The sequence below is a fragment of the Hydra viridissima genome, unplaced genomic scaffold (genome assembly GCF_058129835.1).
Source record: "Hydra viridissima isolate aposymbiotic clone 2 unplaced genomic scaffold, HvirCarnegie_v1 scaffold_1, whole genome shotgun sequence".
Classification (NCBI taxonomy): Eukaryota; Metazoa; Cnidaria; class Hydrozoa; order Anthoathecata; family Hydridae; genus Hydra; species Hydra viridissima.
This window is the reverse complement of record NW_028324300.1, coordinates 39,290,564-39,317,028: the sequence shown is the minus strand read 5'-3', so window position 1 is coordinate 39,317,028 and position 26,465 is coordinate 39,290,564. Positions and strand designations below refer to the sequence as shown.

At 27.6% G+C, this 26,465-nt stretch overlaps 1 protein-coding gene across 3 annotated transcripts; it reads left to right on the top strand.

Moving 5' to 3' along the window:
- The first annotated feature begins 932 nt into the window (after positions 1–932).
- Positions 933–19,449, top strand: LOC149894922 (NACHT, LRR and PYD domains-containing protein 14-like). 3 transcript variants are annotated; one of them, XM_090071638.1, is made up of 5 exons: positions 933–1,034; positions 3,147–3,434; positions 7,331–8,665; positions 8,813–8,842; positions 18,866–19,449. In XM_090071638.1, the coding sequence occupies exons 2-5, from the start codon at positions 3,149–3,151 to the stop codon at positions 19,435–19,437; spliced, it is 2,223 nt and encodes a 740-aa protein (XP_089927764.1). In that variant the 5' UTR covers positions 933–1,034; positions 3,147–3,148; the 3' UTR covers positions 19,438–19,449. The 3 variants fall into 3 exon arrangements, with proteins under 3 accessions (XP_089927764.1, XP_089927778.1, XP_089927770.1); XM_090071652.1 differs by lacking the exon at positions 18,866–19,449 and adding an exon at positions 11,833–12,101; XM_090071644.1 differs by lacking the exon at positions 18,866–19,449 and adding an exon at positions 9,476–10,331.
- Positions 19,450–26,465: the final 7,016 nt, after the last annotated feature.

The following is a 26,465-nucleotide window of genomic DNA, read 5'->3' as shown; positions in this document are numbered from 1 at the left end:
TACAAACTATCCACCTTGGTCTGAAATAATCTTTTTTTGAGAATTCATTAACCTTTGATAGGCTTTTTTTTCTGGAGCACAAGTTTTAATTTTCTCCATCCTCTGACATTTGTCACATTCTTTTACCCATTTGGTAATATCACTAACCACAACTACATAACATTATAAAAAGTATAAGAATATAACTCTAGAAATTGTATTATCTTTACATTAAAACTAAAAATAACCATGTCAATAGTCTTTTTTAATGTAAAAAAAGTGATTATTTTAGGAGAATATTTAGTGAAAAACAAACTCAAATACTCTTACCTAGCCAGTAAAAAGACTTTTTAGTTTAAACCTGGTGTTATTAAGACCAACATGTGCACCATGATTAGAGTTATGCACATCTCTAAAAGCAAGTTTCTTTTCTTCATCTCTTGAAAGAACTTGTAGCTTATGACAAGCGTTTACATAGTACAAAACTCCATCTAAAAGAAAAGGATTAAATGGATATAAGTCAAACGTGCCACATTTTAAATCAAACAGTACATGCTACGGCTGAATTTCAAATTAAAAATAGATTTTTGAAAAAATATATAAGTCATAGCATTTTTATAGAATGTTTATTTATATATTATATCTGCAATAACTTATCTCCAAGTAAACTCAAAGTTAAAAGCCGATATTCTTCTAAAAGTCAATACATACCAAAAAATTGAACATTTTTTGCATATTTTAGAAATGATTTACGCTGTTTCAAACTTAAAACTTCCTTAATTTTCCCATCACAAAGATATTGTTTAACATCAGTAACAGAATAGTCATAGGCCACGATTTTCTACGTTTAAAATCTCAGCTACTTTTTTAATGCTGGGGTTTAGGATCCTTATTTTGGGAGTTACAATATGTTTGCGCATGCGCAGGACTGTTTTTCTACTTATTTAACGTGACACCGGGAGTTGTCAAAGCATAAATAGATGATTAAGGCAGCGCAGTTCCAGACTTCAGACTCTTTACACTCCTTTGCTTGAGAAAAACAACCTGTCAAATAGGTAGGCATTTAAGTTTAACAAATATTGCTCTTTGCTGACAGGAAGATTTAAATCAGTTTTTGAATTCGATTTAAATCAGTTTGACTTTTCTTTTTTTGTTAGGTTTATTTTTTCTGATTATTAATCATTGCATACAGCGTTTTCAAACTTTGAACATTTAAAAGAAAAAGTGTTAACCAAACGAATTTGTCATTTAAGATTGAACAATTTGCAAGTGACATCACCACCTTTTGTTCATCTATATCATTATCATTCATTTGATATAAGTTGAGACATTTAAAATTCTAAGATTCTGAAATAAATCTGTAATGCTTCGTATAGCATTTATAGTTTTTTTCTTAAATTGAAATGCCTGTTTTTTTTTTTTTTTTTTTGCTTTCAAATTGTTGCTTATTGCTTACTAGTGAGCATAAAAAGGTTTTAGTGAAAAAGTTTAGTTGTTTGAAAATTATTTGAAAAATATTCGAATAACTTCAAAAAGAAATATTTGAATATTCTTATCAAAATACACTAGAGATTAGTTTTACACTCTATTTCAAAAAAAAGAAAAAATTAGCAGGTTTGTTTTTTAAGGTATTGTCTACAAAAGTTTTAATCTCATGTGTCAATTTAACCCAAATATCAATTAAGCCCATTTCTTTGTTGAGCTAAAATATTAATCTGATGATAATCAACATTTTTTTAAAAAAATTAATCTGATGATAATCAACAGTTTTTGCTATAAAACAAGAGTGCATTGCTGTTATGTTATGTTGCATGAAGTATTGTTTGTTGCCAATTTGAATGGTGTTTACAATTAGCTTCTTTCTTGATTCAATCTTCAAATTTTATTAAATATAAAAGAAAAAAGAAAAAAAAGGAAAATGGGAGTTTTAAAAAAATAATCTTATTGCTTTTCTTCTTTTTTTTGTTCTTTTTTTTTTGAAAACTATTCAAATTTACTTTTGAATATATATAACTTTCAATAAGTAAAATAATTTTTATCCGTAAGTAAAAGATGACTGTCACCAATTTAATACAACTGTTACTAATTAATATAGTATCAATCTCATCAAAAAATATAACAACTTTTATAAATTGAAATCACTGTTATCTATAAATAAAATATAATATAAATATAATATAATGTAGTTTTCTCCTCTATTTATACCGTATGCTTTTCCTAAAGTAACCTTCAAAAATCGTCATAAATAACTGCAAACACATATTTAAAATTCTTTGGTTTTCATTGGTAAAAACTATTAAAACTATGAAATCCATAACATCATTAAATGTTGTAGAACTTTCCGGAATGGAATAACATATAAATATAGTATAAACATAATATAAATAAAATATAAATATAATGTTTTGTACCAAAAATGAAAAGTTTATGTAAATAGAGACTGGAGTCTCACTGTTTATTTCCTGTGTTGGCAGTATCAGAACTTGAATATATACCAATAGTATTGTTAAGTTATATTTGAATCTTCACATATAAATGTAAGTCAATTTTTATTGGTGGCTTTTAAAAGATGTAAAGCAACATTTTAAGCTCACTTAGTGTGGTGATTGCTCTTTCTCTTCAGTGTAAACTCTTGTTACAACAACAATATCAGTATCATTTCTTTCCTGGTCCATAGACAAGACTTAAACATGCTAAGTTTTCAGATTTTTCGATTTGAATATTGTTGTAAATTAAACATTTTAGGATTTAAATCATTTGATTTGACATATGAGATTTAATGGGTAACAACTGTTAATGTTGTTACCCATTAAACCTCATGTGTCAAATAAAATGTTAAAACATCTTCTTCACAGGTTGGTACAGGAGAAAGTATTGATGTCAACTTTTTAGTTTCAATTCTGATAGTCAGTCTCTCATTTAAATAATGTTTTTAAAACTTAAGTTGTTTGCCACTTGTTTTGTTTTCAAGTAGTTCATGCTGATGAGAGCTGTGACTCAATGGTTTCTTATATTAGTTAAACCTCTGTATTTTGTAACCAGTACTAAAATTGGTAATGAAACACATTAGAATGTATATGTTTGTTGATTGAAAATTATTGAAAAGAAGGTCATACAATTGATTAAAGTATTCATAGTATAGCAGGTGATAAATAATTTTTATTTAGGAATGGATACAAAAGTAGTGAATATTTTAAAAGATAAAGTGGCATTAGAGTGGAAAATATTTGCACGTTACACTAGTTTTAATGATGTAGATGCTGTTATTGATCAAATAGATCATGATGTGGATATTGATCTAGAAGGTCATGATGATTTGACGAGAGGAAAGCGTAAAATTGAATTTTTCTTAAAGAAACTTTACCAACAGCATCCAAATGATTACAGAACATGCATTCAGAATTCTCTGAAAGTTATGGGAAGAAATGATGTTTTACAAGATATAACCTTATTGGGTGAGTTTCCTGTAGTTTTTGTATGTCTCTCTTCAGATAATAATTGAGATAATAATAATAATTCAGATAATAATAATTCAAAATAATAATTGCAATTGAAAATAAATTTCAAGAAAACTTCTTTTTGAAAAGTTGTTTTTGTTAAATTATTGAATTTTTTCAATAATTATCTTTAACAATTAAATAACTCTTGTCTTTGAAGAAGCATTTTTAATCCTTGTTAGAAAAAGTAAAATACTTTAAATATATATTTTTAATCAAATTATTTTTGTTGAATAATTGCCATTTTGCAAGCTTTTGAATCAACCAAGCCCACAAATTTTCAATACCATTAAGGTCATTATGATACCTATTACGATATGATATTTCAATACCATTAAGGTAATATATTACCATTAAAAATCAAAGTCATTGTGTTGATTTTCTTTTGTTATAAACAATCTTAGTCAATTATTGCTGAAAGACATGGCATTATCTTGTTGTTATGTTGTTCTTTTACTAAAAAACCCAAGTCTTTAATAAGTTTACCAAGAATATGTATGGCTAGAGATAATCACCTTATTATTGGTTTATTAATAATTTTAAAAATGTGTACTTTTGTTTGCGTTCTTTAAGTTGCCAGGTTTTTTAATTTATGTGTTCGATTAAAAGCATGTTTTAATTAAGACATCCAATTAGCTCAATCTTTTTCAGAAAAGCAAAATGTTGTCTTACTTTAGTCATTTCGCTTCGAATTTTGATTTTTAAAAAAAAATTTCTCTTAAGCATCATGATGCTTAATAATAACAACAACAAGCGTTGATATCAGCGTTGATTTTTCAATTTTCATCAAATAATACCAATTAAAATGAAAATTTTTGTGTAAATTATTTCAAATAAATCTATATTAAAAATAATTTATATATTTAAACATACAAAGTTGCATTAATTCAGAAAAAAATTGCAATATCTCACAAACCTTATGTTATTTTGTTTAAAGACTGTGCAGAGTTGCTATTCAATAAAAACCGATTTCATTCAAAACAATTTTACATATGAATGTAAACCAGTCACACCAAAAACCTGGGTGTGTTAAGCACATAAAGAGTATCTTAAAAGATTGACATCTATAGAAATTTGCACTTTATTCATTTAAAATCAAAAAACCAAATGTTGATGCTTAATTTCTATGATGCTTAAATTAATAGCATAGCTGTGGTATTAAGTTATAATTTTCTGACCTTATATTTTTAATAGCTACTTTTTTAGTTATTTTCTTGTTGTTTTTGTTTATCATCATCATCATCATCATCATCATCATCATCATCATCATCATCATCATCATCATCATCATGGTTTTTATTATTATTATTATTATTATTATTATATTATTATTATTATTATTATTATTATTATTATTATTATTATTATTATTATTATTATTATTATTATTATTGTTATTACTATTATTATTATTATTATTATTATTATTATTATTATTATTATTATTATTATTATTATTATTATTATTATTATTATTATTATCATTATCATTATTGTTATTATTATTATTATTACTATTATTATTACTATTATTATTATTACTATTATTATTGTTGTTGTTGTTGTTGTTGTTGTTGCTATTGTTGTTATTGCCTGAATGTGGTTTTGTTTTGTGAAGTTTTAAATTGCTTATTTGTTTACATAAATGTTTTAATTTGCAAAACATGAAATTTCTATTTGTTTGAATTTAAATTTAGTTTTTATGAGATTTAACTTTAAATGATTTTACATTCTTTGTATTTTTTATTCCAATTCAGTAGAAGACTGTTTTTATTTATTATTTTGTATCGATTTGTTTAGTCTTTTTTTATTATTTTTCAGTCTTTTAATTCCCCTGACGTTTTTTTTTAAATATAGTATATGATAATTCTTCTAATACATTTAATGAATAACTGTCATGGTTACTATTTATTTAGTTTCTGTTCAATGTTGGTAAATGATTTCATTTCTTAAATCTTGTATTTATTATAAAAAAAACTTTATTCAAATTTTATTCAAAGTTATAGTTATAATCATTTGAGTAAAAGACTCATTTAGTTTTTTATCTATTCAGTTTTTCTTTTAAACAGTCATTTAGTTCTCCTCACATTTTACTCTTTTAGATTATATATTTTCTTATGCAATTTTTTGTTTTCATTAAAAAACTTTTATGGTTTTTCTGTTCTTTTTTCCAGATGCTTACCATCTTTCTGCAGAACAGCAGAAAGATGGTAAGCAAATGTCAAATTACTTTTTGAATAAAATATTTTTTAGTTGTAATAAACTATGTAAAATTAAAAAGTAAATGACAAAATTTTATAAAGACTTTATCACTTCCTTCTAACACCTGTTAAAATCTCAAGCAAAGCTCAAAAGATTAGAAACAGCTAGTTGTGAAATTGTTACCTTTTCTGAAAAAGTCATGAAGTTGAAAGGAGTTGTGATATCCAAACTTACAAACTAAGAAAGTGTGTTAAAGTCAGATGACCTCTTCAAAATATTTTCTCTGTTAGAACATCCAAACATTTTATAGAAACAAGCCAATTGTAAAAGATTTTTGTGGGTTTTATAAGTGACATAAAAATAAACTAAAAGTTATGCTAAATTATTTCTAAACATTTTTGCGGTTGTTTTCAATTATTTTTTCTGCAGTTTTTTATGATAATAATGATTTTAAAAAAACTGTTCTTCTTTATCACATCTATTTTTTTGAAAATTTCTCATTTAATGTCAGCAATGATCTGCCATCATAATTTCATTCAATTGGAATTATGGTGGGAGATAATTGTACAAGTTCAGTATTATCTTGATGCTTCTCTTTACCTTTACTTATAGCTAATGTAAAACTTTTTATTTCTGTTGTTGTTGGTATTATTTTTGTAATTATATTTATTGTTATTAATATTATTTTTATTGTTGTTAGTATTATTTGTTGTTAATATTTTTTTTATCGTTGCTGTTATTATTGATATTGTTTTTATTATTATTAATGTTATCATCATCATTTTTATTGTTACTATTGTTATTATTGTTTTTATTATTATTGTTATTACTGTCTTTATTATTATTATTATTGTTATTATTATTATTATTATTATTTTTTATTATTATTATTATTATTATTATTATTATTATTATTATTATTATTATTATTATTATTATTATTATTATTATTATTATTATTATTATTATTGTTATTATTATTATTATTACTATTATTATTGTTGTTGTTGTTATTATGATTATTATTTTTATTGTTGATACAATAATAATGATAATAACAATAATAATAAAATCACTAAAAGTACTAATAACAACAAAAATAGTATTGATTCAGTTGAATAACTTTATAATAAGTTAATATGTAATAAAAAAAAAGGAATATACAAAAACAGCCTCCAAAGCAAATTGGTCACACAATAAAGGCTTAAAATTCATATAATAAAGTTGACTTTAAAAAGTGTGATAAGATCAGGAAATAGGGAAGAAGGACAAGGGGAATAATTACTATACACACAAACACATTATATACAAAATAATTATAAAAGCATTAAAACTTGGCTTTTTAAAATCTTTTATTGTTTTATATTTAAAATTGTTTTTAACAATCTTAAATTTTTCATTAGATGCTATAACAACTTTGCTTTAATACCTTTCCATTGAAAAACGAAGATTTTAAAAAAAGTTTCTTTTTTTTAAGTAAAACTTTTTTTTGATTTAATTAAAGTAAAAAACAAAAAAAATGCTGTTGGTTGTGTATTTTTGGATATCAGAGTGTATTAAAAATCCCCTGTAAGCTTATATTCAAATTCTAATTTTAAGTTTTCTATTCTGAACTCACACCAAACACTTTTTTTATACTTATGTTCTTTCAGAAATGTGTGGAGCCCTGAAGAAGTTTTATCAAACAACTTATGAAAAAATGGATCAACTTGAACACAATATAATAAGTCCCGCTAATGTTGATTTTTTAAACAAGTTTGTAGAAATGACAGTAGTTGATGCAAACGATACAGAGAGAGATACTTTAAATATTGCTGAGCTAGAGTTGTTCCTTCACAAGCAAACAACTTACAAACCAGTTGAGTTTTATGAAGTATTCTCAAAAGAACTACCTCTACTCTTGATTTGTGGTATTGCTGGAATTGGAAAAACTTGTTTGCTCAGAAAATGCTTACTTGACTGGGCCAGTAATACCTTATGGGAAAAAGTTGATCTTGTTATTTATCTTGAATGTAGAAAGTTAAACCAATATCAAAATATTGTTAGCATAAACGAGTTACTAAAAGTTTTCTACAAAAATGTATTTAAAGAATGTGATGTTTGTGAACACTGTTCTGTTTTGTTTGTGATAGATGGTTTGGATGAGTTTGCTTATTTGAATGAATTAATAAATCACAGTTCTCTAAATCCAGGCAATCATCCCATTGTTAATGTGTTAGCAGATATTTTGGACTTTCACAAATACAAATGTGTTGTTGCTGGAAGAGTTGGAGCTATATTACAATATAAAAATAAAATGACAGAATGTAGGGAGAAATTGACCATTCAAATAATGGGGTTTAATGACCTTGGAATAAATGAGTATGTAGAAAGAGTTGGAAATGCAAAAAAAGCTATAAAAGATGTTCTTAAGTCATCTCACATTGCTAAAGCAATGGCATCTGTCCCTTTTTACTTATCAGCAATGTGTACAGTTATCGGTTCATCCATGCTCAGTGGTTCTGATTCATTCCTCAGTACAACAGAGTTGTATTGTTGTATATTTGTATACTTTTTGCAAAAGCATATAAACAGAAACAATGAACCAGTTTATAAGTTGATGGAAAAGGAGAGTAGCAAGCAATTGATTTTAAAAGTTTGTAAAGTTGCTTGGCATTTGTTTAAAGAAAGCAAATTTATTTTTTCTCAAAAGCAAATGGAAGATTATTTTGAAGATATTGGTGACATTGAAAGTAATGATTTGGGTTTCATTGAAAAAGTTGAGTCACAGCTTGGTTATCAATATCAGTTTGTTCACCTGACTTTGATGGAGTTTTGTGTTTCACTACATGCACACATTAATTTGAGTCCTGAGGAGATTCATTTTAATAGAAAATTGCGAAGCTGCTTGCCAATGATCTGTGGTCTGAAAAATGAAAATGGAGGACCTTTTTTGAGATTGCTTGCTAATTTAAAAACTTCAAAGAAGGAAAGTAACTCCATGTTTAGTAAGTTCATGAAAAGTTTTATAGAAATTTTAGAACCAGTTTTATGCTTCCTTTGAATGATTATCAAAGGAAGCATAAAACTGGTTTGTGAATTGTAGTGAAAATGCATTGATTTTTCTTTTTTTTTTTTTTTTTTTTTATATGAAGAAAGAAACTCCTTGCTTCATGTTGTGCTAGGTAAGTTCATGACTAGTGTTAAAGAAATTTAGAATCAATATTTGATTCATTTTATTATTGAAAACTTCATTTGATTTGTAATTTATATTGAAAGTTTTTAACTTTTCCAGATGACTCAAGTAATTTAATTTTTTGTATTGGTAAGTTAAAGAATAACTTTTAAATATGGTTACTGTCTCTGTTAAAATAAAAATATCAGTTAACTGAAAAAAAGCAACAAAAAAATGATGGCCACCAAAAGATTTAATATTTCAAATAGATAACAGACTAAACTTATGCAGATCATTATTAATTATTTAAAACACGTTTTTCAGTTGAATGCCTTTTTTCGTTTTTATTAACATATAGTTTTAGGGCTTAACATAATTAATTTTTATCAGTCATTTAGTTCTCCTCTCATTTTATTCTTTTAGATTATATATTTTCTTATGCAATTTTTTGTTTTCATTAATTACTTTTATGGTTTTTCTGTTCTTTTTTCCAGATTTTATAATAACATCTCGGAGCCTTTTATTTATACTTTTATATAGATTTTCAATAAATGTGATACAGATATTGTACCATTCTTCTTTAAGAACATTCCAAAGCTCATTTACATTTGTTGGCAATATTTTCATCTTCTTTCTGTCTTAGTAGTCCCGCACATGTTCGATTATGTTCAAATCAGAGCTCAGAGGAGGCCAAAGCATGGTTTGAAGCACTCCCTCCTCTTGCAGATTTGGCAAATAATTTTTAACTAATTTGCAAGTATGTTTGGGATCGTTATCCTGTTGTAGGATAAAATAATCCCTGATCAGTTGTCGTCCAGAAGGCACATTATGGTTGTGTAAAATATTTTTGTATTTTTCACCTGTAAGCTTTTCCGTTTTTCTAACAATATCCCCTACCTCTTTTATTGAAATATACCTCCAAACTTGAGTGTTCCCTCCACCATATTTGATTTTTGATGCAAGACATGGCTCCTTCAATGCCTCTCCCTTTCTTCACCTAACATACTGACTTCTATTTGTCCCAAATATTTGTAATTTAGATTCGTCTGTAAACAATACCTTGTCCCATAGATTTTTCTGCCGTTCTTTGTGCTCTCTGGCGAACTTTAATCTTTTTTCTTCATTACATTTGCGTAGTAAAGGTTTTTTAATTGCTACACAGCCTTTTAATTCAGATTTTAATAAAGATCATCGCACAGTAGATGCATGTACTAAAGTTCCACTTGCTCTTTTAAGATCTTAAACGAGTTCTGCGCTTATTTTTGCGATTTTGTAGCGGTGTTATTTTTAAAAACTGTTCATCGCGTTAGCTTACCTTATCGTGTAAGCTTACCTGGATGACCAGACCTCTTTTTATCCACTACATCACCAGTTTCATTATGTTTTCTGAACTATTTTTTAAGCTGACGCTCGCGAACAATTCACACGTTTGGCTATTTTAACTTCACTATAGCACAATATAATTTTATTATAAAACAAAACTTTTGAAAAAAAAAAAATCTTTTTTAGATTAAAAAATCTGTAATTAACACGAGAGCTCAACAGTAACTAAAAATTCTTCTCCACATTCTTAATTATCAAAAAATATTTAATAATAATAAATTTAAACAAAATAATAAAAAGTACAGTGGTTGATGTAATCAATTTCAAGTGTTGATCCTTGTCCTTAATAAATGAACAAACATTATAAGTGGGTGAAAAATGATATAAGTTGAAACCATCTAAAAAATATTAATACAAAAATTGTTTTATTAACATAATTATTACTAAAATTAATAAATATAGCTTTATTTTAAACAATATCTTAGTTTAATTTAATAAAAATTAAACCAAGATATTGTTTAAGATAAAATCAATATTATTTATATTTATTTAAGTGTACATTTTTTAAAAAAACTCTTAGGTGCTACTATCTTTTGCACAGTACTGTATATATAAGGGTGGCACTAAAGTTTTTACACAATAAAAAAACTCAGCTTCATTTTATTAATGAAAACGTCCCTGCAAATGGTGATTTATATGTTTAACGTATTTTACCAGCTTATAAAGAAGCTATGAATAATAAAAATGCATTTTAAATGAAAGATGAAGAAAATTACCATATCAAATAATGCAATGGCATTGATTTAAGAGAACCTCATAAAGGTTTCAACAAATTGGCCAGGAAACTCTCCAAACCTAAATCCCAAACCTAAATCCCCTGGAAACTTGCTGGTCTTATTTAAAGTATAAAGTATTTAAAGAATCAAGATTTTGAATAAAAGACCAGCTAATTTCCGGAATGGGAGAACTACAAAACTTGTGTGAAAGTTTTTTTTGTAGATTTTTGGCTTTGCAAATAATGGCAATAATTTTTTCTGAGTTTTTATTTCAAGACACCAGAGTTTAGAAACTTTTGCGCCACCCTGTATATATGTATGTTAGGGTGTATACATACATACATACATACATACATACATACATACATACATACATACATACATACATACAGAATTATATATAGCTGAGTTTTTTTTGTGTGGATATATATTATGTTTTTTTTTTGACAGGTATGTCAAGAAATATGAATATCTTCTAAAAGCATTTTTTTTTTTGTTTACTGAAAAAAATCTGTTTTTTGCTTCTAAATTCTAAAATCTATTTAAAAAAAAAAAGAATAATAAATTAAAAATATCTTAATGTGAAAAAAGACATCTATAAGCTTTTCAGAGGCAGGTAGCGTTTTAAAGTATTATCGTTTTTGACCGTAACAAAAACACGAAATCTGACTTTTCAACATTATTACAAGACAATAATAATTGAAAAATGGAAAGAAATTTGGGTTCCTTGTCACTTCGGAATGAGTATTTATTGATTAAGCCAAAACATAAGTTTCACTTATTGAATTTTTGCTGGGCATAGGATAAATTATTTAAATTTGTTTCTCCTCCGACTTCTTTCTTCATTAAACAAGAAGTTTTTTCTTAGATAAAATTTTATATACTGCCCTTTTTTTTTTAGCCTTCCTTCGAGTACCTATTTACCCATTTAATAGTAAGAATTATTTAAATTTGAAAAATGATTATATTGAAAAAATTTCATTTTTCTAATAAGTTTGAAACTGTAAACATTAATTGAAGTATTTTTCGTGTGAGAAATAGAATCAAATACACTTGTGTTTTACTTTACTAGACTTCGGAAATCGCCTTCGTTCGGCCTTATCAGTTGATCAACTCTAGATGCAATACACCCTTATAACTTCTTATTCAAGTTTAATCGAAACACTTTAGTCAAAACAACTTCTCTCTCTCTCTAAAAATACCCCTCCCCCACCCACCTCTTCACCTGTAGAGTTTTGCGGAAATGTCTCCCTTTAAAATATAAGAAGAGGGGAAAAAAATAAGAAACTAAAGTGAGAAATATCTATTTCTTTAAAAATAAATCCTTCCATATATTTAGGGACTTAATTTTGGAAAACCACATAAAATTAAGAAAAGAGAAAAACATAGCAGCCCCTCTAAATCAAAAATTGCACCCTTCTAACCCTGTTCTTCATTAAACTGAAACATTCTGTCTTCCCGTAAGACGTAAAGCTGTGGGCACCTTTTTCCTATTCATCAATACTTAATTAAGAATGGCGAAGACGCCGTGCATGTGTTTAAAAAAGCTTGAAAATCTTAATTTACCTCTCGTTGAATTAAAGTAAGACGCTACAATTTGGTAACTAAGCAAATAGATAGCAAATTATAAGAAAATGCTCTAAAAGCGAGTGCCTTATATCAAAATTTATTCAAAACGCTATGTAGTACTTATCAATAAAACGTAAACGAAACAACACGATATAATATATAAAAGTAATCATTTCTAACTAAAATTAATAACTCATTTTCTCCCAACGTTTAAAATTGTAGATAAAACAAAATAATTTTAACCTCGCGATTTATCAAAATATTTTAATTTCGAACTGATTATATCAAAGAGATGTCAAATTATGATCAAAGTGAACAAAGCAAATTTATGGAGTTTATAACCTGTTCATTAGTATCGCTAAAATGACTGCAGCAATAAGATTCCGATTATCCTCAGCTCTTTTAAGTTCATTTTGCTTGGTTGAACGAAAATAGAAACGAAAACAAATGCTTAATGTAAACTGTTGCTCTAAGAATATGGGTATCTAATGTAAACAGCTAATATAAAAATAAGCAACTCATGTTCATAACATATCCATCCTTAAACTAAACAGCACCTGCTGATATTGACTTCTTAAATTTATAAAAAAAAAAAAAAAAATTGCGTTAGGCAAATTGCAGCTAAAAGCAATCACTCAGAGCTATTAGAGCCTTAGAAACGCTTTAAGTTCAACATCAGTTTTTGACGTTTAATCGCTGCATTCATCTTGGTTTTAAGTTGATAATGTTTCAGTTGCAAAATATGTTCGATTTCGAATATTGCTAACAGAAAGCACCACTTGAAAAAAGGATATTAGGTTAAAATAGATTGATAGAACAGGGTTTTAGCTCTTTGTTTTCTTCTCTGCGAAGTCTCTTGTTGTTTTTTCTCTTTTAAACAATTTCTTACGATAAAAAAACTTTACCACGTAAAGTAAACTAATCGCTGTCATCCCTGCTCTTTCGGTTTGTAAACACTGTTTTTTTATAAAACAGGGTGTAATACTATATTTTATGTAAATGCTTTCGAGGAAAGCACATCCAGTTGAGCTAAGTAGCTTAGTAGCTACTATATTTTTATCGTAATTTAACTCAATACTGATTAGTTTTTTGAGGTCACGTATTTCAGTTTTCGCTAACAAAAAATATAATCTGTTTTCAACTTGTTTTTCATTTCAAATGGGGTTTGTTTCGAGCCTAACAGTTCTATTGTGTATTTTTATCGACTTGTTGAACTGAATTGTTCCCTTTAAAACCGACGCTTCGAATCTGAACTCAAACTGGGCTGTATTTATCGTAAAGTTTCTTCTCCTGAAAACATAACAAGAGTTCAAAAAAGGTTTTAAATATAACAGTTTAAATGTTTCAGTTTTGTTTGAGAGTTCCTTCAAGAAATCTTTTTTTATATTTTACACATGATGGGTGAAAGGAAAAATAGAATGTCTTTTTTTTTTTTTGTAAGTTTCAAAAAGAATATTTGGCAACTTTTTAATATAGTTTAGTTGAACAGGTTGTTATTCGATGTTAGTTTTTCAGGAAAAATATTCAATGATGTTGTACAGAGTTGAAAAGGTTTATTGATATTTCTTAAGCTTTTTGTAGCCGCACCGTAACCAATCCTGTTTTTAGAATAGAATCTTCACTGACGAACCTAAGTTTCTATAACTCTTGTTTTTGTAATTGTTTCAGATCTATTGTTTCAGATCTATTGTTTTGTTTATTCTTTAAATGTTTGTTGTTATAGAAAATTGCTTTCCATCTCATTCTTTTTGTCAGCAAATTCTGTTTTCTTTTTATCAGGTTGCAGATTAAGTTTATTGTCGAATTTTTAGATTTTTTAAATTTATTAAAAGACAAATAATTAAATGAGTACGCAGTAAAAAAATAAATACAGCCAATAAGAATTTAAACGTGTTTTCAAATATCACTATTAAAGATATTGGTATTTGGAACAGTAGTTAAAATAATTAGAGCTCAATTATTCTTTAACTTTATGCTTAAACTGATCCTTAAGAAACAGCCAGAAAATATTAGTTTTGCCAATAAACAATATTAAATTTTGGGAAAGGAAATTTTTACTATTTGGTAGTTTTTTGCGAATTTTTTTATTGAACAAAGAAAAATTGTTTTTTTTTTAGATCTTAAAAAAGAATGTTGGAAGATAAGTAAGTTCATCGACAGGTTTCAAATTACATCAAAAAAAAATTTTCCGTTTAAAAGTTGAGACCATTTAAAGTTATTTCAGGGGGTAATTTTAAGCTTTGGATTGTTATAAATCTTAAACGAAAAGAGATTTTTTGATGAAGTTTGAAATCTGTCGATGAATTTTGATCCAGCTTATGATAGAACAAAAAAAAAGTTTTTACGATTAAAGGAGACGTAGTTCTAGGAAGGGGGCAGTTAGGGATCGGGGCGGGGTTTTTTGCAAGTCATCCTTATTTGCTACCAGTATCAACATACTAAAAATTTGAGTACGCTACATGCTTCTTAGTTACCTATCTTGAACAACAAAATTCCTGGGCACTGCCCTAAAATATGTGTTTTCTCCCCAGGCGCCCACTAAAAAAAGTTGTCGTTTACATTTTTTGAATGAGGAAACGTTTTCTAATGATAATCAAAAATAAAATTTCTGGGGATGTGTTGCAAGGTCTTAGAGTATGTTCCTATGCACCGTGAAAAGCCATTTACAGCCGCAAATTTTGAAACAACTTCTTCTGTAAGGTAAGTATGGGTATTAAGGCCCGGCGGGTAATAAGGCCCACTAATCCAAAGTTAGGGAAAAAATAAATTGTGAAACTTTTTTTCGACATTAAAATATTAGAGTTATCTGGTTTTATCACTGGCAGCAAAAAAAATCAGCATTTCTTTACCGCGCGTTCGACAAAGCAAGATTTCTTTGTTAGTTTCGTCAAAAAATGCTTAAGTCTAATTTTTAAGATACGTGTTTTTACATTTTAAAATATTTTATAAAGCTTCTATTTTTTTCAATTGCATTTATTTGCATTAAGTACTTATTCGTTATCATTACTCATCATGTAATATTTATGCAAGTGTTGAAACAAAAGGATACATTATCGATAAACGTAACAGGTTCAAAGCGGGTAATAAGGCCCACTAAAAATCACCAGCTTCAGTCACCCAACCCAGTCCCTCAACAGTTTCAGTCGATCAACCTGAAATTAATCTTAATGCAAGTTTCAATGATTTAATGCCGAGTCCTGCTAAAAAGAAAAATATGGCTATGGTCGGTCGCAAAAAAAGTTTTAACTATGTTGCTAAAGCCCTAACGAAAGAAGATTTTCAATCTCCTACTTCTAAAGCTGTTAATAATAAGAATAAGGGCAAAGGAAAAGCAAATGTTTCTAAAGACCTGAAAAAAGATTATTCTCAATCTTCCACTTCTAAAGCTGTTAATAAAAAGAATAAAGGCAAAGGAAAACCAAGTGCAAAGAAAAGTAAGTCTGTAAGTGTGGATGTGAATGATTGGTTTTGTTTGTTATGCCAGCACAAGTCTGTAGAAAGTATGCGACAATGTTGTAAATGTAAAGTATGGTACCACGAGGGGTGCATGGGGTATGATTCTGAAGATGAGGAAGAATTAGTATGTCCATTCTGCGAAGAATAATGTTTTTCTTTGTAACATTTCTTTATTGAATTTTTTAATTTTCTGTTGTTATTCACTGTTGTATAAAAAATTGATTCTTTTAAAGTATATAAATATGCAAGATTACTTATTATTTTATAAATGTGAGATAAACTATGCATTAAAAGAATGTTTCCAAACTTTTTTCTGGTTTTTCTTTATTTATTTTTTGTATTTTTTACATGGGCCTTATTACCCCCATAAGGGGGTAATAACGCCCAATTCAGGTATGCTACAAAAACATGAATAACTTTTGTTATAATTATTTCCTCAATATGCAGATAAGATTTTTACATCAAGGAATGATTAATCTTAAGCAGTAATCGAAAATATTTTTTTAAACTTAATTTTTAAAGCCTAAATGACCAAAAGTCTGTTAGGTGGGCCTTAATACCCATACTTACCTTAGATTCCTTTTTTATAAATGACGTAATTTTAGGTTGAGTTTTTCTAACTTCAAAATTTGTTTCTTCGTTTGGTCTTTTTTTCGTTTCTTCAATTTTGACTTCCATGCATAGCAGCCGAAAGAAATTTCGGGCCCCGGGGAAGTTCTCTTAAGGGGCCCTCTTTATGATCAATTACATACCCAGGACCAAAAGAAGCGTGCTTAGGTCATTGAAAATGAAAAATAAAAGTTAATTAAATCTTTTGAAAGTCAAAACTATCTAAATATTTTAAAAATTACTTTAAAAAATTGATTGTGCACACGCGGGGCCCCGGGAATCTTCCCCGTCCACCCCCTTCCCCCTCTCGGCGGTTATGCTTCCATGTGAAGATTTTTTAAATAACGAAGAAGACCACTTGAAAATCCTTTACACGTTGTTGTTTTACATATATTATAAGTGGCAGATTCTGTGTTTTTTTCTTTGGTAAAATTTTGACTTGCCTTAGATCCACTTGACATGATGCGGTATATTCATTATCCTATAAATTAAATAGATAAAATATACTAAAATATAAATACTAATTAATATACTAAAATATACTAAAATATAAATACTAATATAAAATATACTAAAATATAAATACTAATATAAAAACTAATTACTTTTTTTGCACGTACAAGTATTTGTGACTTGTCCGTAGTTATTTTATATTTAACATATCAGGGACTCCCCTTTATTCATTGTAATTTCTTGCAATTGTGATTATTTATTAGATTAGTCACTAGTTTTTTGCAGTTTTGGTTTGTGTCTAAAATAGATAAAATATTATTATTGAATTTGATTTATAAATGGAATTGGTTTGTTTATTTAAGCTTTATATGCTGTAAGTTACAACATATAAAATTTAAGTAAGTAAATCAAATCTATTCATAAATCAAATTCAATAATAATATTTTATCTATTTTAGACACAAACCAAAACTGCAAAATCTTGGTGATTTAATTGTTCTTTATAATATATCTTCCTAATTTTATAGAAATTTACAAAATGGAAAAGGAAGTAATTAGTACTCAAATTTTGAGTAATATTATTTTTAAAATCTTTATAAATGTTTAAAATATGTTTTAAAAAATTACGGGGATTCCCGTGAAATTTCATTGAAATTCCGGGAAAACGGGATGGTTTTTAACTCCGGGATCCCGTTAGAGAAACCCTAATCATGACAATTAGAGTGAAGAGAACGATTTCTAACTGCATTTTAACAGAACTTTAAACGCTTCCACAAAATTAAACCAGAATGAGGTTTTAAGTTGTATTAGAAAATTCGAACGTTGATTCGAATTTTCAATTACAACTGAAACTTTCACACTGGTGGATTTTCAAAAACCATTATGAGCGAACGAACGTTTTTCAAACGAGAGCATCGCCGCAGGAGTTGAGTTGTTTTACGGATGAAAATCGCTAACTTTATTTATTTTCTTGTAAACAATTATTTCTGAACGAGCGGTGTGAAAAAAGTAAGTGTTCATGATTTTATTCTTATGTATAATGTTAGAATTAATTTTAAGCAGAATAATTTATTATAATAATATATTTGTTTAAGTTGAGATTTTAGGTAAAAAGCGATAAAAAGTTCAGCTAAAACAATGGCGTTGTATTTCTTTGATTAAAGTTGTAAAATTGTGTTTTTTTGGTTTTGTTAAAAAGATTATTTGATATTTTTTCTCTTCAAAACCAGTTTGAAAGTTTAAAAGTAGGTGACCATGAAATTCTTATGCGATACTCTTCGTTTGAAAATTTTAAAAATGTATTTTCTAACCGTTTTGACCATTTTAATCGACTTTTACCGCTTCTAATTGACGTGCTTTCGTTTAGTTTTTAATATTTTTCGTTGCTAAAGCAAAGAAATAGAAAGCGAAATGTTTTTATCTCATTTCAAAAGTAAATCATTTTGCATCAAAAATCTCACGCGACTTTTAAATCAATTTGCGCGCTCTTTCAATGCTTTTGAGTAAGCATCTGATTGGCTTATTTGTTATTCGTATTTCTATTGGCTGTAACGCGACTAAAGTTTGAAAACGGCGTACGACAAGTTTCATAAAATATTTTAGTTCTGTATTTCGTAACTTATTTATTTGTTTAGTAAATATTTATGAAATAAAAAGTATTTTTGGAATTGATTTGTGATCTTTCGGATTGTTTTAATCTGTTCGATATACAAAATCATATCCGTTTTACTTTTATTAAACACGATATCGTGTTTTCAAAATGTTTAAAGTTGATTGTCTTGAGTAATTGTTGTTGCAAATAAATATTAATAATAATATTAATATGTTGTTATTCTTCTTCTTCTTCAGATTATGACACTCAAGGGATATTCATCATGTGCTTCTTTGAAGCGCAGGCGTCAATTACCGAGGACTTGAAAAAATCAATCGATGAACAATGGTCGATTGTTATAGACGATAGAACAACTGCTCATGAAGTTTTACATTTTAAATATTTCATGGAGAAATTATCTGCCGCAGGATGCAAGTTGAATTTATTAAGTGTTTATAAAAAGATTTTATCCGAGGATGAGAAAAAACTTATCACTTTATGTTCGACCAACGTTCGTAGTGTCTCGTTAGATCATCCAGTGAAGATCGATGGATGGACACCGACACATAAGATTGAGCAGTTGTTAATAAGCATCAATAGTGATACTTTCGTATCAATTAACGAGTTTGAACGTTTTGTCCTTCCATGGATTCGACTCGCTGAAGTATTAAATCTTCACCTTCACAGAGACACAAACTTCATCGACGACATTTGTGAATGGCTTCGTGATTTGAAATTCAAGAAGTTGATGATCTGGTACCGTGGAGAATGGTTTTATAACATCGAAGAGTTTAAAGTAAGAAACACGAAAAAATGTTTAATATGTTAAATAAAAAATAAATACAAATGTAAATATGTAAAAAGTATATGTAATACAAGAAAATTTTTTTAACATCGAAGAGTTGAAAAAGTTGAAGTGATAATAATTACTTTTGATTATTTAAATATTTTTAATTTGTTAAATAAATATTTAAAATGTATAAATAATGTGAGAATTATTTATGAAATGAAATATAAAGTAATTTTAGAAAGAAAAAAAACAATTTTCTTTTAAAACATGAAAGGTGGAAAAAAAATGGAAAAGAATTTCATTTTTATTTGGAGTTTTTGTTGCGAATATTTGTTGTATATTAAAACTGAAAGTTTTTTACTTCAAAAACTGTAACAATATTATAATTTGATGTTTTAATAAACTTCAAAAAATCACGGAATTATGATAATACAGTGTAATTTTATGTATTAATATTATAATAATGGAAATATTTTAAGAAATAGATTGTTTTTTTTGTTGTCGTCAATGGTAACTGTTATGAAAAAAAATATTCGAGTTTTTAAGATGAGATTCGATCATTTTTTAGAACGAAAAGTTTTTTTTAATGTCAACGAAAAAAAAAAAAAATTGGAACTCAGAGAATCGAAAAACAAAATCTTTACGAATTTTTTAAAAGCTTCGAACGGTGGACATTTTTTTTCTCTCGAAGGAGGACAACAGTTTTAAATTTTTTTTTTTTTTTTTTTTTTTTATTTTTTTGTAAAAAAAAAGACTTGCTGAAGATAATCAGCTAATGTTTTGTTTCTAGAAATTTTCAGTTGTTTTCAACTCAAGGTTTTTTCAAGCCCAATTATTTTGATTGATTTCGCATAAATTTGGTCATTTAATTCCTGCTGTTTCCATAGCAATCTAAATAACCTTCAGAGAGAAAATAAAATGGTGATTAATGTCCGAATTGTGATGAAGCTCTTCACTTACTTTACAATTATCTTTCAAATGGCAAAGCAGTAAAGGAACAAATGCTGTTTAAGTGAATTACAATTTTGTTCAAAAAGTGATGAATGCTTAAAATGTCCAGTTGACATTTTAACACTTTCGCTGCCAACTACGAGTATACTCGTAGTAAGTTGGCGTCATTTATTTGCCAACTACGAGTATACTCGTAGTTGGCAAATCATAAAATAAAACATCTATAAAACTAGACGATAATTCGTCTGACTATTTTTTCCCGTGAACTTTGGGAAGTCAGACGAGAAAACTTTGGTTTTTGCGCTAATGCAATTTTTCATCTACCGGAACAAATATGTTCCTGCGGCTTTTCTCTGATCTTAATGAAATATCGTAAAGTTTCGGGGGGTTTTATTTTTTATTTTAAATATCGTAAAGTTTCGGGGGGTTTATCTTACATTACGCCAAAATTTAGTTAGTTAAATTATCAGTGCTATTCAGCAGCAGTATAACAAAAGAAAAAGATAATTTAAAGTATGCTCTTAAAAAAGTTTGTGATTTATTTCTTATTAAACTTTTGAAGGAATACGAAAAAGAAGCATTATAAGCTCTCAGCAATGGCATATTACCCCCTTCCTTAAACCTGCAAAACGTAATTATATTTCGCCGTTATTCATTTTTTTAAATAACCAAAGTTTTCTCGTCTGACTTCACAAAGTTCACGGGAAAAAAAAGTCAGACGAACTATCGTCTACTATAAAACACATTAATTAGTGCACTGTGTAAAAAACTCAAAGTGCACACTAAAATGTTTTTTAATGTATTAAAAAACATCTTATTGTGTACTTTAAATTTTTTTCACATTTTCAATAACATACAGTATAATGTAGATATCAAATATATTTTAGCTTCTAGTCTAAAAAACATCACAATTTAGAATTAAGAAAACAAAATATAAATTACCTTTTTTACTCATGATAACTGTCAATGTGCATGTGCAAAAAAATTGAAACACTATTTATAATAATAATGCATAAAATAAGCTACATTACTACACCTTTTCAAGATGTAAGTGAGAACTTGAAAGTTGTAATTAAGAAACGTAAGATGTAATTGAGAAATACAAAATATAATTTTAAAAGTCGCAATATGTAATTTAGAACATGAAAGATGTAATTAACAAACGAAAGATGTAATTTAGAAGACGAAAGTTGTAATTAAGAAACGTAAGATTTAACTGAGAAGATGAAAGTTGTAATTGAGAAAAGCTTATAATATATGTTTCAAATTACATGTTGCGATTTCTTATTTACATGTTGTGCTTCTTAATTACATTTTGCGACTTCTTAACTACATGTTGTATTTCTTAATTACATCTTACGTTTCTTAATTACAACTTTCAAGTTCTCAATTACATCTTAAAAAGATGTAGTCACCGCAATGAGTTATACTCATTACGGTGTTACGAGTACTTCGGCACTGGAGAAAAAAATTATTGCTCGGCAAAGAAATAACGCATAGTTTAAAATAGCATTATCAGCCACAATCATTAAATACATGACAAACGAAGTGACAAGGACATACAACTGCGTTGCATTAAAATTATTATATTTGTTGAATGAACCTCATCATTGATTTTTTCTTCAGGAAAAATAAAATCAGAAACTTTTCTTTTTAATTAAAGAAATTCCCATACTTGATGTTTTAGTGTGTTAAACTAGGTATAAAGTGTTGATTCGAAAAAAATATATATGGAAGGATAGGCATACATGACTTCACTTGTTTGTTATTTAAATGGTTTTGAGCAATTAATTAGTGATAAGTTTTAAACCTCAGATTCAGAGGCTGCTTTAAAAAATCCCCCTAACTCCACTCCGCAGTGGATAATTTCGACTTTTTAAAATGGGAATGAAAATTGGTAAAACTATTGCCGAAATTTTAAAAAATGTGATCAGAAGAAATTTACGCTAAAACCATTTTGTTGTAATTTGGCGTCTGAAAGGGCCTGCAATCCAATAATTATGGGTGGTTGTAGTATTGTGAGGAGGGAAAAAAGTTAAAAACAGCGAAAAGGCATACATACAGAGACTTATTGATCATGTCATATAAATAAAAGATAACACGAAAAAACTAATGAAGCAAAAAATAAAAAAACAACGATTAAGAAAAGACGTACACACAGAGACCTATTTACCTGTCAAGTAAATTAATGATAAGTAGATATAGCAACGAAACAAATAATAATGGAGAACTATAAAAGCTCAAAAAAAAAAAAAGAAAGAATCTCAGAGTTTCTGGGAGAGTCAAGAGAAGAGTTAGAAAAGAGTTAAAAGGTTTGAGAGAATTAGAGAAAAAGAGATCGTCTCTTTTGAAGAAGAGATTTAAAAGAGGATTTTAATAAAAAGAGTTTTAAGAGATTTAAAAGAGGATTTTAATAAAAAGAGTTTTAAGAGATTTAAAAGAGGATTTTAAGAGAAAGAGTTTTTAAGAGATTTAAAAGAGGAATTTATGAAAAAAGGATTTTTAAAGATTTTAAGAGAATTTTATGAGAAGTATTTACGAAGATTTTAAAGAGAAACTTACGAGAAGAATTGGTAAGAAAAGATATTTGAGTAACTTTAAATAAGCGTTATTATCTGTATTGATTTATTAATATTTGCATGAGTTATTTTAAGAGAATATATATTGATGAGAATATTTGAGAATATTTATTAAGAAAAATAAGTAAGAGAAGAAGAACCAGTAGTAAGTACTTTTGTTTGCATTTCGATTATTAATATTATTGTTGTTATTACTATATGCGTAAAATATTGTTATTGAAAAGATTGATGCTTTACCGCGCACCTTAACATATCCGCGCCATTAGATTTACGTCACACAAATATAAGAGTGCTTACCGTTACACATCAATAGAACATTTGTTGAGTTTTATATTATAGAATATACTGAGGACGGCGAATATAAGTTAAGCCTTTTTGATTAGACCTTGCCCATTCCTAACCAAACTATTCCCAAACCTAGCCCTTTCCTAACCAAATACTCCCCAAACCACTAACCTAGTTCCCAACCTCCATATACCTAATCCAAACAACAACACCAAACCCAAACTTCCCCTTCCCCTTTATTTAAAGAAGAAAAAGAAGAAAACAAAATAATAATAAACAAAGAAAAGGAAATCCACCGCCCTCACAGTATTGAAGTGTTTTTATGTGCCTAATTACTATAATTGTGCTATATATAGCACACTTTTTGCAACTATTAAACTAAATATATTTATTTTAGTGACTTTAACTCTGTTATATAGAGTAGAAAATTTATTATATGTGTTGGCTTAAAAGTAACAAATGTAAAAGGAGTTGATCTTCAAAATATAATTTATAATGTATAATCGGTATTATGTGTTGTACTACATTGGATCCCTGTTTCATGCTGGATATCTGCCAGTGGTACATTATGGCTCTAGCTATAGGTATAAAATAGAAGTTGTCTAGGCGGCAGTCTACTCTAGTACTAAAAAATGAACCATCACGAACGCTTTGCCACTTTTTGCAGTTTTTGCAAATCCATTGATAAACATTAATTGCATTTTTTAATGCATTTAATCCAAAAAGGAAGTCGCCATGTTTCACAATAAAAAATGATTTAGCAAGTGTCTTTATTGAAAGCCTTTTAAGAACGGCCATTGTTTCTCTTACAATATTGCATACATCATAAAAGTTTCAGTTTTCTCGTAATGTGTCGTCTTGACCCAATTATATATATTAACTAGATGTCTAACTTCACAAAATTTCCGTAAGAAAAAGTGAAGCATGTTTTTTAAGTTTTTAATGCTGGTACCCGTTTTATTTTAACTGACAATAATTGAAATCTTAGGTCAACACAATGATATATATTAACTAGATATCTAACTGCGGAAGCGCGAGTTAGATATCTAGTAAATATATATCATTGTCTTGACCTAAGATTTCGTGTTCTTCCACTATGAATGTTGGTGCGCTTAGCCTACCTCGTGGCATTCTTTTTAAAAAATCAAAATTCATTCATAAAACTTCATTAAACTTAAAAAAGTTTTTATTTAGGTCATTAAAAATAATCAAAAACTTGATTTTTTTACTTTTAAAACCTTTTTTTGTTAATAAAATTAAAACAACAATGATAATAAATTTTTTACCTTAGATGAAATTTGTAACGCTTGTAAAGTTTTAAGTTTATAAAAATAATGTTAATTATGCCATGGTAATTATGTAATTATGTAAAGTTTTTCTTTCTTTCGTTTCATGCAATAAAAAAAACTCCTCCGTAAGTAGGAGGACCATACTGAAAAAGCGTAAGAGTATTTTTATTTTAAGCTAGAGACTGGCCAACCGTCCTTTGTGATCATTTTATTCGTTAATATCGATTATTTCGATTAATGATCAAAAAAAAAACCAAACGATTAAAAAGTTAATTAGAGCGAGTTTTCTATAAACGATCGCGCGACAAGAAGCGTCTAAATGATTAAAACGATTAATATTCATGAAATTTGATTTTTAATCGATTTGATTTTTTTTAATTAAGGTAGCTGCAATAACTCGATTAAATTATTGTTCAGTTTACTTTTGAGAATGTCCCTGGTGAGAGTTTGGATGATATTTCAGACTCTGAATCTTCTTCTGCCACAAATTCTGACTCAACCAATCCTGGAAGATTTAAATAAACTTGAAGATAATCCTTTGGCAGAGCAGCCAACACGACAGCCTTCAAAAAAGAGGAAAAATTCCTAAATCATCTGAAGCCTTGCCTTTTAAACAAACCAACAAAAATAGCTAAACTAATTAAGAGACTTTTTGTTTGCCATCTTTTAATGTGTTCGTGATTTTTATACAACAAATGTTAAAACAAAATGTGTTTCATTGTGTTTTTCATTTTGTGTTTTTCTCTTAAAATAAAAAAAATATTTTATCGAGTTGTTTATGAACAAGGAGTATTAGAAATTTAAAAAATCTAACTAGATTTAAAATGAATAAAATGACTAATTGTTAGACAATTTGATTAAAATGATTAATAGTTTACTCGAAACTGATTAAAACGGTCACACAACTTTAATCGAATTAATCATTAATTTTTTAATTTGGTTGGTCATTAATCGATAATTAGTTACAGCGAACGTGTTAAGCATTGTTTACGCTGTTCGTTTTTGGTCCATTATCAGCCACAATCATTAAATACATGACAAATGAAGAGATAATGACATACAACTTCGTTGCATTAAAATAATTATATTTGTTGAATGAACCTCATCATTGATTTTTTTTTTTAAGAAAAATAAAATCAGAAACTTTTCTTGTTTCATTAAAGAAATTCCCATACTTGATGTTTTAGTGTGTTAAACTAGGTATAAAGTGTTGATTCGAAAAAAATATATATGGAAGGATAAAAAATATATATGGAAGGATAGGCATACATGACTTCACTTGTTTGTTATATAAATGGTTTTGAGCAATTATTTAGTTATAAGTTTTAAACCTCAGATTCAGAGGCTGCTTTAAAAAATCCCCCTAACTCCACTCCGCAGTGGATAATTTCGACTTTTTAAAATGGGAATGAAAATTAGTAAAACTATTGCCGAAATTTTAAAAAATGTGATCGGAAGAAATTTACGCTAAAACCATTTTGTTGTAATTTGGAGTCTGAAAGGGCCTGCGATCCAATAATTATGGGTGGTTGTAGTATTGAAGTGTTTTTATGTGCCTAATTACTATAATTGTACTATATATAGCACAATTATGGCGACTATTAAACTAAGTATATTTATTTTAGCGACTTTAACTCTGTTATATAGAGTAGAAAACTTATTATATGTGTTGGCTTAAAAGTAACAAATGTAAAAGGTGTTGATCTTCAAAATATAATTTATAATGTATAATCGGTATTATGAGTTGTACTACATTGGATGCCTGTTTCATGCTGGATATCTGCCAGTGCACAGTGGGCCAGTAGGTGGACAAAACGGGAAAAATTTTAGTTGTCTAATCTTGAAAACCTATTTAATTTTAGTATCTACATATATTAGGAGAAATCTATTGATAATTTATTTATATTAAATCCCTTAGTTACCAGGACTCTAAGCATTTGAATATTGAGATAAAATAAAAAAA